This window comes from Lissotriton helveticus, chromosome 11 (genome assembly GCF_964261635.1).
Source record: "Lissotriton helveticus chromosome 11, aLisHel1.1, whole genome shotgun sequence".
Lineage (NCBI taxonomy): Eukaryota > Metazoa > Chordata > Amphibia > Caudata > Salamandridae > Lissotriton > Lissotriton helveticus.
The window spans coordinates 1059607078-1059621576 of record NC_136072.1 but is presented as its reverse complement, the minus strand read 5'-3'; the positions used below and the strand labels follow the sequence as shown (position 1 = coordinate 1059621576).

The 14499-nt window shown below is 47.7% G+C and overlaps 1 protein-coding gene across 1 annotated transcript in view; it reads right to left on the bottom strand.

Moving 5' to 3' along the window:
- Window positions 1–14499, bottom strand: part of HIP1R (huntingtin interacting protein 1 related) — a 482407-nt gene that overhangs the window by 253605 nt on the left and 214303 nt on the right. The window contains exon 8 of the mRNA XM_078667577.1: window positions 2199–2339. Coding sequence (XP_078523703.1) covers window positions 2199–2339 — 141 coding nt within the window. The remainder of the gene's footprint in view (window positions 1–2198; window positions 2340–14499) is intronic.

The window sequence follows — 14499 nt, the reverse complement described above, 5'->3', positions numbered from 1 at the left end:
TCTATAAATACCGGTACATTTACATAAGCAGAACAATGCATTTAATAATAAAAGAATCCGAATAACCAGCCCAGATTATTCACTGCCCTGCGCTCAATCAACATGCTCTTCTACAGGGCAAACAAAACTTGAAGTCTTGTATTTAATTAGGGACCACTGTTAAATGATGCATGGAGTAGTGCAGAGACTCGCACATCCACAGAAAAGGTAAGTTCTCAACACCGCAAACAAGTTCAACAATTAAGCCCCAACTTCTGACCAACACGTGAACATTGTTCTATCCCTCTTACTACAGTCATCTCCGAGAGTCCTAGGCTGAGAGGTTCTGAGTATTCACAAGTTCATCATGCTACATATCTTTGAGATGTAGATGTCATTCTTTACACCATGGCACTGCTACAACTGGGGTCAGTGCTAGCACAATGAGACACGGCTGAACGCTAGAAGGACACAACCCCTCCTCCTGTTGCGGGATAGATCTGGGTCCCAGACAAATGTATGAAGCAAGGGATGCCTCCACAAATGCAGGAAAAGTTGGAATCCCTGGAAAGACACTCTCTACTTGGACTGATCTACTGGGAACATGATGGCCGAAAGCTCACCGACTTTTACAGCTATATATTTATATTAACATATATATGCTCCATTATGATAGTGTGGGCCATCATCTACATTGGCCTGCAAATATTAATATACTTCTGCGTTTTGTGACGATTGTAGAATTGTGACAATGGTGATCACAATGATAAATGGCAAAAAAACAAAACAACCTTGTGGACGGTTTTGCCTGTTTTACTGCACAAACTCATGTTAGGGGTCGCTTTGGGTAGGATATAAATAAAACCCTCTGAATTTTGTTAGGTATTGTCACCCACCCCACGCTAACGTACCAGAAGCTTAAGTTTGCTCATGCATTATTTTTCGGTGGTGGCCATACTAAATGTGGCGTATTTAAAAGGTTTTCAGTGATTATGTCTAAATAACGTGCCTTTATATTTTTTTCATAGTGAATTTGAGTGTTTTGTGACATGGTCCACTGAAAATATTACAAACACGTTTTTTACCACTCACGCAAGAGGAGGACAAAACATCTGAACCATCCCTAGCACAGACTCTTAACTTGCAGTTTCTTCATTTACATGTGGAAACAAATATCCACCCATTCAAAGAGAGTTTGTCCTCATACGCACAATGGTTGCAGGCATCACGCAAACAACGGTCGCAGGCATCACGCAAACAACGGTCGCAGGCATCACGCAAACAACGGTCGCAGGCATCACGCAAACAACGGTCGACAAACAACGGTCGCAGGCATCACACGCACAACGGTCGCAGGCATCACACGCACAACGGTCGCAGGCATCACACACGCACAACGGTCGCAGGCATCACACACGCACAACAGTCGCAGGCATCACACACGCACAACAGTCGCAGGCATCACACACGCACAACGGTCGCAGGCATCACACACGCACAACGGTCGCAGGCATCACACACGCACAACGGTCGCAGGCATCACATACGCACAACGGTCGCAGGCATCACATACGCACAACGGTCGCAGGCATCACACGCACAACGGTCGCAGGCATCACACGCATCAACGGTCGCAGGCATCACACGCATCAACGGTCGCAGGCATCACACGCATCAACGGTCGCAGGCATCACACGCATCAACGGTCGCAGGCATCACACGCATCACGGTCGCAGGCATCACACGCACAACGGTCGCAGGCATCACACGCACAACGGTCGCAGGCATCACACGCACAACGGTCGCAGGCATCACACGCACAACGGTCGCAGGCATCACACGCACAACGGTCGCAGGCATCACACGCACAACGGTCGCAGGCATCACACGCACAACGGTCGCAGGCATCACACGCACAATGGTCGCAGGCATCACACGAACAACGGTCGCAGGCATCACACGAACAACGGTCGCAGGCATCACACGAACAACGGTCGCAGGCATCACACGAACAACGGTCGCAGGCATCACACGAACAACGGTCTCAGGCATCACACGAACAACGGTCTCAGGCATCACACGAACAACGGTCGCAGGCATCATTAGCAAGCAGTAGCTACAATTTGATTTCTATTCAGCTCAGATCCCACTCGGAGCACTAGTAACAAATTTCAACAATATAGAAATATTTATAATTTTCTATAGACCGAGATACTCACATGAATGGAGCTTGAACATCAGCTGGACCGTGTAATGGTAGAGGTGGCTGCAGTCTTGAATCACCTGAATCAGCGGCGCCAGCTTGCACTGCCCGGAAGACATCTGCGACACGGCCATGGCGCTATTGAGCTGTCTGGTAACTGCACATACAGACAGGATTACCCAGAAAGATGTTAGTAAAAATAAACCACTCAACAATACCCCAATCATCTACAGAAGCTAGAAACATTAGTTGTCAGACAGACTTTCTGACTGGATTCATTTTCATATCACTGGTCCTAAACAGCTAAGTTTTAGGTGAAGCCTTACTGCACCTACACAGGTTTGTGAGGGTCTTGGTATGTGGTGTTCATGATAGAACCCACTGTGTCTTCAGTCTCAAATAAACCAACATTCTGAAGAAGAAAAAACACAACAGTGCAAAAGAGGGCCTTTGAATCCACCCGCCTACTTTTCCTTCAAAAAGAACAATTGATGGACAGAATGCAGAACAATGTCATACATTCACCCTAGTACAGAGATCTGGGCCTGAATCCATCGTTTTGTTTTTGCTCACCATGCCATTCCCGTTTGGACCCAGCCATATGCAAATCAGTATTGACCATGTGCCTCATGGGAACAGTCAAGTCCGAATTGCCAGGCCAGTTCCTCCCTGGACTAGAAACAAGCATCCTAGGACTGGTTTTGGGGTTTCACCCCTCATCAGCCAGGATAGCTTGACTCCAGTGGCATGGAGAGCATGGGGCCCACGTCTAGGCATACCTGTCCCACTCGGGGTGACATGCAAAAAACAATTGATGGACAGACTGCAGAACAATGTCATACATTCACCCCAGTACAGAGAGCTGGGCCTAAATCCATTGTGTTTTTGGCTCACCATGCCATTCCAGTTTCAACCCAGCCATATGCTGTTAGCCCGAAACCAGTCCCATGATGTTTGCTTCAGGTCCAGGGAAGACATCGCTTGGCATTTCGGGCTGGACTGTTCCCATGAGGCACAGGGTCAAGACTGATTTGCATATAGCTGTGTCTGAACTAGGGTGGCGAAGTGACCTAAAGAAAGATGATGGATTCAAACCAGATTTATGACTGGAGGTGAGGGTCTAAAAAGTTTCAGTGCTCCATCCATCATCTCCTTGTGTTTGCTTGCCCTAAGTTGGCAGGGTATGCCCAGACGTGGGTCCCTTGCTCACTTTGCCACTGGATTCAAGCTAGCCTGGCTGATGAGGCTGTTAGCCCGAAACCGGTCCCAGGATGTTTGATTCCAGTCCAGGGAAGACTTGGCTTGGCAGTTCAGGCTGGACTGTTCCCATGAGGCACAGGGTCAAGACTGATTTGCATATAGCTGTGTCTGAAAAACACCAACTCCCAAACCCAGGTTTCTGGACCACAATCCAAGACCCATCCCTCACCTATCTGAATATTATTAAATTCCATCTCTCTGCCATCCCAATTCCATACTGTCACACAGATGAAGAGGTCACCACCCGCCTCACAGGCCTGAAGAAATGAGACAATTCACACCTATTCTGCTAGACCACCAGCTGCCTTTCAAGACCTATGTAGTCTTCAAAACCTGCAGCCTTTCCCACAACAAAATAACTGGTGCACCAACGTATATAGTTGTAAAGCTAAAGTGAACAAACCTCCCTTACGAAGTCATTTTTACTGCTGATTCCGCTTTTACTTTGATAAATTTAAATTATGACTCCCAATTATGATACTAGCCGTAAATGTTTTGGCATAGCTAGAATATATATTTATATATATTTTAACACGTCTCTGTACAGCAGACTCACTACAACCCTCTTGAAGTTCACACAAATGTAAAACTTAATCAACAAACCCCCCCCCCCCCCACTCCCTCATCAGACACCAATGAGGATTTCCCAGAAACCCTAGTTTTACGTGGTAATTGTTTTTTCCAGCAGTGAAATTCAGGTAAAAAACAGATTTTCCTGCTAAGAATCCACACTTGGAGAAGCATGTTATTTAGGTCATTTTAAAAACTGGAACACATTTTCACACATAGCAATCGCCACGTCACTTCCAAGAATGGGAATGCACAAATGATAGTTGGGTGTGTTATTCTTTCTTCCAATACACGCAGATTTTCATCTTAGAATTCACACCCTGAATAATTCAATAGAGTCATAATTTGTTTGAACCCACCCTGCCTTCACTAGATAATCCATAAACTACAATTATTGGACTAACCTGTAATAAACACCCTGTTGTTCGCAAGTAAGATTTTTTTTCACCCTCCAAATTATCTACGACTAATATTATTAGCGCTTCGCTTTGCCCTTTTACACCATGTTTACACCACCATTATCCAAGGCTCTTTGCATGATTGTTATGGATCATTACTACTACCATAACAACCCCTACACTCTTTCTATCAACTGTGGAGAGATTTAAGACCAAGTTTCACTTACTGTTTGGTATTCACACATTCAATCTCAGGATTCTCAAAGGCCACGGGGTTAGATATGAAAACTAGGACTTCAATCTAGAAAGGGGCAAGACTGATGACAAGCTGGGATTTCAGCATCACTCCAATTCAGTTGTGAAAAAGTGGATTAGACTTAACACATCATACAGTGAGAAATGCTCTCAAGATATGTGGTGTTTTTGAGAAGCAGATCGTGGAGGTAGGGAAGAGACCAATTTTCTATCCTATTACTTACCTTCCTTCTTAATAGTTCAGACACTGCTTTTCTGTCAATCATGATCCCTTTGGCAGCCATCTTGCTCAAAGGCCCAGCCATTGCCATGTTAAGTATTTACAGGACTAGCAACGTGCGCCACCCAAGTACAAATTGTTTCATTCATTCACTTGCCAGCTCTTGGCAGAATGTCAGATTAAGGTTGTGTAACCCCTTCACTTTAACACAGACTGGGTTCTGGAAAAGTTGTATTCGACTGCATTCCTTTCATTGCATATTTCTAAGAACAGAGGAGCTGTTTTGTACACAAACATAAGCACATTTTCAGCTTCACTCCATAACTTTCACAGGATGTCTTTCAGGAAAGTTGGAATAAGGCCCTGTTCTTCCAAACACCTCCACAAAAAGGCTCTATGGCAAATGATCAACACGGCTCTCAAAGACCCCAGAGGAAGAATAAGTAAAAACCTGAAATAGAGATTTTTCCCCACCATAGCTCGTTCCCCAGGGGACCTTAAACCTGAAAGGGACTCTTATCTGAGCTCTGAACAGCAATTCATCACCCAATGCAACATCGCCTAGAGCCCCATGTGAAAAAGCAGTTTGAAAAACAGCATTAAACCAACAACTTCTTCCAAACTTTGCCACTGGTGAAAATGTATATAGTTCTAAATATTTGATAAGTGCCATCGCTGCGCATTCTGGCAGCAAAAGCTACCAAGGAGCCGAAATACTGGGTAGATGTGCCCCCCCCCCCAAAAGTTAAGTTATGAAAAGCAGTGACACTGTCTGCGCTAGGAACAGAACTCGCCCCTTTGATCAAAGTTTGGACCTATGTTGACAATCAACTCTTTCCCACATGACGCCTACCCCAAAGCACCCCTAACATGGCCACAGGTAACCCGCTCAACAGTACAGGCAGCCAGTGCTTAATTTTGTGAAAAACAAAAGTGCAGAGGCCCCAAGTTTTTCTTAGGAGCTTGCCTCTGGTTTGGCCTAATGCCGGCACTGTAGATAACAAAGGCTGTGTAATGTAATGTAATGTAAGGTGCACTTGTATAGCGCGACTATCACCCAAAGGGTATCCTGGCGCTTAGATTACAGAGCAACAGGAGCAACAGAATAGGCACGGTCTACTCTCTAGGGAACAAACTGGTTTTCAGTTCCTTCCTGAAGCCGGACAAGGTGTTCAGCTGTCTAAGCTTCAGGGGAAGAGCATTCCAGAGTCTGGAGGCAGTAAAGCTAAAAGATCTACCTCCTGTTCGCACCTTCTTACCACGGGGGACGCAGATCAGGTACGCAGAAGAAGAACGTAGAGCTCTTGCAGGCGCATACCATACAAATTTCCTCTGAAGTACCCTAGGCCCGATTTTATGTACTGCCCTGTAGACAATACATAATGCCTTAAATTGTATCCTTTGTACAACAGGCAGCCAGTGAATGTCCCTAAGGGCCAGAGAGGATGACGCACCCCATGGCCGGTTTAATGCGAGTTTTGCTGCCATTGTCTGCACTCTCCAACTTCTTAAGCAGAGTGGTTGGAGCAAACAGAACAGCGCATTACAATAATCAATTCTGCTTAAAACAATGCTCCGAACCACTTGAGGTCTGGTGTCAATAGGCAAAAACAGAAGGATCTTACGCAGAGCTTGAAGTACGGCTATACAGGTGCACACCGTTTTATTCATTTGGGAGTCTAGCTGGAGGTTACTATCCATCAGGACCCCTAGATTGCGCACAGTTTTAGTGGGCAGTAAGGAGTTGTTGGCCGGGCCAGGCCAAAAGTCTGCAGGAAGGTGGCACTGAATAAGGCCTGCCATACAGCACAAAACTTCGGTTTTGTCCTCATTAAATTGAAGGGAATTCATTTTCAACCAGTCTGCCATTTGATGCAGACAGTCATGAAACTTTTCCATGGACACTGCATTGTTGCCCTCAAAAGTGAAGACAAGCTGAGTGTCATCCGCATAATTGATGACATTAATTCCAAACGATTTTATTAGGACAATGGTAGGGCGAAGGTATAGATTAAACAAGATCGGGCTGATGGCTTAGCCCTGAGGTACCCCTTGTTTAACCTCTCTGTATTGAGAGAAGAAAGGCGGCAGAGTCACTGCCTGCTGCCTATTCGAGAGAATAAATCCAGTCTCTGGCCTTGCCCTCAATACCCAATTCCTCCAGCCTTCTGATCAGTATCTGGTGGTTAACTGTGTCGAACGAGGTCAACATGTCAAGCAGCACTAAAAAGGTTGTTTGACCACTGTCGGCCCGCATTCTCAGGTCATCCAGGACTGCCACCAAGGCAGTCTCAGTCCCATGTGCGGGGCAAAACCCAAATTGGACTTCGTCCAGCAACTGATTGTCCTCCACATACTTAGAGAGAGATCTGGTTACTACCCTTTCTGGAATCTTAATAGGGTAAGGTAACAGGGAAATGGGTCTATAGTTGGCTGGGTTATGCGGATCCAATGATGACTTTTTTAGTAAAGGGGAGACCACTGAAATTTTCCAGCAATCTGGGACTACAGCTGTGACTAAAGATTGACTGCAGATATGATATAGAAGCGGAAAAAGTTCGCCTCCAAACAGCTTCCAGAACTTATGAGGAAGCGGGTCCCTGGGGGAACCAGAGGAAACCCCAGCAGCAATTACATGAAAATCCTCGTATAAAGGCTTCGGAAAGTGATCCAAGAATGACATATGTTCCGTATTGATTATATCGTTACTTAACACAGTCACATTATCAGTATGTATGTACACACCCTCTTCACCTGAGGATTTCAGTCCCATTCAAATTTTACGGAATTTTTCCTCGAAAAAGCTTGCCAGGTTATCACACAGTTCTTGTGATGCCGGGATAATAGATTTAGCACAGTCTGGGTTGGATAAGCCTCTAACCAAGTTGAATAAGGTTTGTAATTTGTTCGGAGCATGAAGAATAATCTCCTCAAGGTATTTAGCCTTGGTTTTGCCTTTTAATACTTTATAGGAGTGGAGCATATGTTTAAAGGCTACCTTATCTGCCTCAACATAATTCTTCCTCAACTTCCTTTCAGCCGGTTTACAGCTAGTCTTCCAACAGCCTCAGCTCTTCATTATACCATGGGGCAGATGGCTTTTTACAGTTTTTAGCTTTCCTCAACGGAGCAAGTTGGTCAAGCGAATTGCAAATCTGATGACACAGATTCAGGTAGTTCTCCTCCACCGAGTCATGCATAACAAAGTTTTCATTAACAAGCTGGGGGAGGTACGCTAACCTGCGTATTCTAGAGCACTCTCTACTAACTCGAGCAGCTGGTGAGCTGACATCTTGTTGACCACGATTGGCTATCTTCAGCGAGAAAAGAACCAGAGAGTGCTCTGTGCAGCATTGAGGAAGTATATCTTGTACAAATGTATCACTTGCATCTGCAAAAACAAGATCAAGCATGTGTCCCTTCTGGTGAGTAGCATGTAGTACCAATTGATGGAGATTAACATTCTCACAGGCTTGGCAGAGCTCTTTCAGAGCAATGTCAAGAGTACCATTCTCCCAGAGATTAAAGTCTCAGAGGATCCAAAGTTTAGAGTGCGAGTGTGCTAGGCTGTATATTGCATCAATCAAGGATTGATAAGCGTGAATATCGCCCCCTGGGGGTCTGTAGCAAAGCAAACCTGTGCATAGAACACCATTGATGCCTTTAAGTGTGAACCCCAGTGACTCAATCCCGGGTATATCCTCTACACACAGAGAAGAGAAGTTCCAAACATCCTTATATATGTATCCTACTCCTCCCCCCCTGCCATCCTGTCTCGGCTTTTGACAGATTTTATAGCCTGGAGGACAGGCAAGGTCAAGCTCAACTTCCCTGTCCACACGTGTCCAGGTCTCCATTAAAAAGAGGACATCAAGATTATAATCCTCCAACAAAATAAAAATCTCCTTATAATGTTTAATCAGAGATCTAGCGTTAATCAGCCCACAGTTGAGAGTACCTACAGTAGAAATCTTGAGTGAGTTCTTACCCGGCACATTATCTTCTTCATTGCTGCAGGTCCTATCGCTCTGGTTGTTAAACATAACAAGCTCATCTCTTGAGTAAACCAGACGAGGGGCATTTAGGGCAGCGTGGCTGGTGTTGTGCGCGTCCGGGGCGTGGACGGGTGCAGACGGGCTTGCCTTTGGTGCGCCTTTGGCGCGCTGCGCGCTTGCACCGCCTCCGTTAAGTAGGGGGATGACAGTCGAACAACTAGAGCGTTACCCAAGATGGCTGTGCTCTGGTGACTCGCTCTCACAGACGAGTACACCGGCACATCAAGGAAGCGTATGACGGTAGTGGCAGCAGTGGAGGGTAAGGTGCACTCTTTTAAAATCGCAAATAAGAAAAAATGAATATCGTTTTTAAAAACACACAATAGCCCCCAAAAACAATAACAATTTTTAATTTTTAACGTATAATCCCCCAAAGTTCTAACATGCTAAGGCAATGACGTTCGCTCGCGCTGCAGAGTAATCAGAATCAGGTTGCTAGTCTTCATTCTCTCTTTCTTTCACCACCCTGCTCTTTCTGCCTCCTTCTCCCGTGTTTGCTATCTTTTTCTTCATTTTATACCTTTCTGTCCTCTTGATGTTGGTCAAATTCTGATGGTAAAAAAAACATTGATCCCTAAAATGAGCGCAGGTGTCAACCACCGGCACAAATTAAGCTCAGTGGACAGTCCAGTTTACATATATTGGCCAATACTGTTTTAGGATCTCAGCATCAGTTCACCGAAACACCATCCTGAGATTACCAACTCAAGCAAAACTACCCACTGACGTACGACTGATGGAGGATGATCTGCCATTTGACATTCTATACATTGAAGAGAACTCTCAAAAGGTAACAGTGTCCCTTTTTAAGTAGTCATCCATACCTGCCCTGTGAGGATCCTAAGAAGTCGCAATGCTTCAGCAAATTCTTTGCATGAAATCTGAACGTTATCCCAAAGACATGGAGTTCGTTGTCGGAGGCCTTCGACTATAGATGGGGGGCACCATTTCCTGGATAACTAGATCACCATTAATCAGATTACACAATGGTACTAACCAGTGGCAGCTCCTCCGCTATGGCAGAAGTGTCACCCTGCCTCACCAGCAACAGCAGCTGCAAAACTTAAAAATAAAACAATAATAAACCATGTTTATTATTGTTTTATTTTTCTCCTACCGGGAGTGTTGGGGGCAGGGCCAGGGGATGACAGGCACTGAGGGGCAGTGGTAGGCACTGGTATAAGTGAGCATGATGATTTGGCCGGCTGTCTCCGACCGGCCAAACAGTCATGCGCAGTGTAGCTGTTTCCAACCCTGAGCTGCATTGCCGGGTTTGAGACAGCAGGCACAGGCTTTCAGACACCCTGGGAGCGCAAATTGAGGGTGCTCAGGCCAATCCTGAGGCTGCTCTCATGCTGTGTGAACAGCGTAAGGATTGGCCACAGACCAGTCTGAGAGCCTGTGCCTGTAGTGAAACCAGAAGAGCGGCGATGCGAAGGGATTCAGGTACGTTTTTTTTTCATTTGTGTTTTGATTTGGTCCCCGAAGCCCACCCGGCCACTTAACCCCGACAGCAGCCGCGACTGGTATTAACAGAAATTATAAATTGGTCCCCGGTAGTGCTAGTTGAACTGAGAATAGGATAGTTGGGAGAGTCCTCTTGACATTCTTAAGGACCTTTTCAGACACTTTTTGCAATGACCCACAGAGGTGAGAGCCCATGCAGAAGTAGCCTGTGTTCCTTCTCTGTAGCCATTTTCCTCTCTAGCACTGCAGAGTATAAATCCTAGATCCCGACACACTCAATACGGATGTGTGGAGATTTACGCCTGTGGGTGGAGCTTAGTACTAGGGCAGTTTTAGGCCCTGCACGTCACTGACTGCACCATCTGCTGTGGGCCTTTAGCCTTGATTAACTAGCACAAAGGCAGCCCTACTCAAAAAGAACCAAGGCTTTAAATCATTTTTTACATAACATGTGGTTCCTTTCGAACAATTAGCAGTGTACTTGAATAAACAAGAGCACAATGGCAAGGTTCAGAACATGCTAGGGTGTAGGACAATATCCTACCATGCTCTGAACATTGTCATTGTTCGAAAGGAACCACATGTTATGTATAAAAAACGCAGGCGGTTATCCTCCACACATGCCAACTCTGGTCAGATTAAGGCCTGCAATATGAATACTTTTGCCCTTCTCAAACTCTGGGTACAGCTTTACTTTAATCACCTGCTCAATATAAATTGCCTTTTGATGTTGAGAACTGAACACTTCTCACACAGTTAACATGGCTCGCCAAACATTAACTTTTATTTTATTATCCAAGTTGTTACTAATTTGCACATTTCCTAGCCAAACCAATTGTGCCCTTTAAAAAGTAGAGTGATTTACTTGCTAGTTTTGGCAAAGTCTGATTTTTGACATAGTTTGTTCGTAGCTTTCAAGTGGCCCCATAGCACGTTTAAATCTTCAGTCATGAGTGGCTTTTTATCTAGCAGCACTTTGTAAGCTGCGGTTCTAAGACCCACACTATTAATGCAATGTCAAAATAAAGTTTAATTGACAATGATATATTCCAAGTTCTCAGATGTAAATGTGTTTTTAAACCAGAAGAAATCATGTAATTTTAAGACCAAAACCTGATGGCTGAATACTGCACTTGAGGGACCTGCAAACCCAAGACATATTGTCCACCTCAAACCCTAAACTTTGACGGAGAGAACCGGCCACCCTATCCACACAGGACACAGTCTTTAAATCCTACTTGCCGAATGTACCGCTATAATTCCAGATACATCCTTGCACAAGACTCCACAAAAGACCATTTCACCAGTGTTTAAGTCTTTAAACTATCATACAGCCTAATAATGCACCATCTTCCCAGACATATGTCGATGACGACCCATTTAATCATTTTACACTTGTTACCTGGTAGGAAAAGGATCCTGTTTAAAACCTTGAGACGGATGCACAGAGCTCTCCATCAGTCTGGGCCAGAGTGCTTATCCAATAGGGTTCCATTTTATTCTCCTCTTAGAACTCTACGGTCATCTTCAATCAATCAATCACTGACATTTATAGAGCGCACTACCTACCCGTAGGGTCTCAAGGCGCTGGGGGTGGGGGGGTGCCGCTACTGCTCGAACAGCCATGTCTTCAGCTTCTTCCTGAAGGAGAGGTGGTCTTGGGTCAGGCGCAGGTCGGTCGGGAGGGAGTTCCAGGTCTTGGCGGCCAGGTAGGAGAAGGACCTTCCTCCTGTAGTCGCTCTTCAGATGCGGGGGACGGCGGCGAGGGCGGCTGATCGGAGGTGGCGTTTGGGAGCGTAGAAGTTGACTCGATTGTTGAGGTAGCTCGGGCCTTGGTCGTGTAGGGCTTTGTGTGCGTGGGTGAGGAGGCGGAAGGTGATTCTTTTGTTGACGGGGAGCCAGTGCAGGTCTCTCAGATGTCCGGAGATGTGGCTGGTTCGTGGGATGTCGAGGATGAGTCTGGCTGAGGCGTTCTGGATCCGCTGGAGTCTCTTCTGGAGCTTGGCGGTGGTACCGGCGTAGAGGGCGTTGCCGTAGTCCAATCGGCTGGTGACGAGGGCCTGGGTGACGGTCTTCCTGGTCTCGGTGGGGATCCACCAGAAGATCTTCCGTAGCATGCGTAGGATGTTGAAGCACGCCGAGGAGACGGCGTTGACTTGCCTGGTCATGGAGAGGGAGGAGTCCAGGATGAAGCCCAGGTTGCGTGCATGGTCTGTCGGTTTGGGTGCGGTGCCCAGGGCGGGAGGCCACCAGGAGTCGTCCCAGGCGGAGGGTGAGGAGCCCAGGATGAGGACCTCCGTCTTGTCCGAGTTCAGCTTCAGGCGGCTGGTCGTCATCCACTCGGCTACCTCTTTCATCCCTTCGTGAAGGTTGGCTCTGGCGGCGGCGGGGTCGTTGGTCAGGGAGAGGATCAGCTGGGTGTCGTCGACGTAGGAGATTATGTTGAGGTTGTGTTGGCGTGCGATGGCCGCGAGGGGGCTCATGTAGACGTTGAAGAGGGTGGGACTCAGAGAGGATCCTTGAGGGACGCCGCAGAGGACTTCGGTGGCCTCTGACTTGTACGGTGGTAGACGGACTCTCTGTGTTCTTCCGTCGAGGAAGGAGATGATCCATTCCAGCGCCTTGTCCTGGATTCCGACGTTGCTGAGGCGCTGTACTAGGGTGCGGTGGCAGACAGTGTCGAATGCCGCGGAGAGGTCTAGGAGGATGAGGGCCGCTGTTTCTCCGTTGTCCATCAGGGCTCGAATGTCATCGGTGGCGGCGATGAGGGCGGTCTCGGTGCTGTGATTGGCTCGGAAGCCGGACTGCGAGGGGTCGAGGGATCCATTCGTCTCGAGGAAGGCGGCCATCTGCTTGTTGATGGTCTTCTCGATGACTTTGGCTGGAAACGGGAGGAGCGAGATGGGGCGGTAATTCTTGAGTTCGGTGGGGTCCGCTGTGGGTTTCTTGAGTAGAGCGCTGAGTTCGGCGTGCTTCCAGCTCTCAGGGAAGGTGGCGGTGTCGAAGGATGTGTTGATGATGTCTCGCAGGTGGGGTGCGATGACAGCGTCAGCCTTGTTGAAGACGTGGTGAGGGCAGGGGTCGGTCGGTGATCCGGAGTGGATGGAGTTCATCGTGCGGATGGTGTCTTCGGTGCTGATCGGAGTCCAGGCGTGGAGGGTGGTGGTGAGGGGTGGTTGTTCGGTCTTGGTGTGCGTTGGTTGGTTGTTGAAGCTGTTGTGTATGTCCGCGATCTTGTTGTGGAAGTATGAAGCGAGGGAGTTGCAGAGGTCTTGCGATGGGGTGATGTCGTTGTTTCCTGCGCTGGGGTTGGATAGCTCTTTCACGATGTTGAAGAGTTCCTTGCAGTTGTGTGTGTTGTTGTCCAGCCGGTCCTTGAAAGCAGTTTTCTTGGCGGCGCGGATCAGCTGGTGGTGCTTCCGGGTGGCCAGCTTGAGGGTGGTCCTGTTGTCCGGTGTAGGATCCCTTCTCCAGACCTTCTCGAGGGCTCGGCAGTTCTTCTTGGAGCTCTTGAGTTCGTCGGTGAACCACGGGGCTTTCTTGCTGCCGGGTCTGCTGGGCGGGGTCCTCAGCGGGGCGAGTTCGTCCGCGCAGTTGCTGATCCACTTCGTGAGGTTGTCGGCGGCCTGGCTGGGGTTCGCTGAGCTGGCAGGAGGGTGCTGGCTCAGGGAGGTGGCGAGCTGGTCTGCTGTGATCTTGTTCCAGCTTCTGCGGGCGGCCTGTTGCTGGTGGTGGTGGGTCGTCGTTCTCTTGAAGGTGAAGTGGACGCAGCTGTGGTCCGTCCATTGAAGCTCTGTGGCGTGGCTGAAGTCGATGTCTTTGCAGGATGAGAAGACGGCGTCGAGTGTGTGTCCGGCGAGGTGGGTGGGGGTGGATACCAGCTGCTTGAGTCCAAGATTGGCGAGGTTGTCGAGCAGGGTGCTGGTGTTGCGGTCGTTGTTGTTTTCCAGGTGGAAGTTGAGGTCCTCCAGGAGGATGTAGTCGGCGGAGGGGAGGGCATGCGGGCTGACGAAGTCGGCGATGTCCTCGCTGAATTGTGTGCGTGGTCCCGGGGGTCGGTAGATCAGGGTGCCTCTGAGGGTGGTGTTCGGG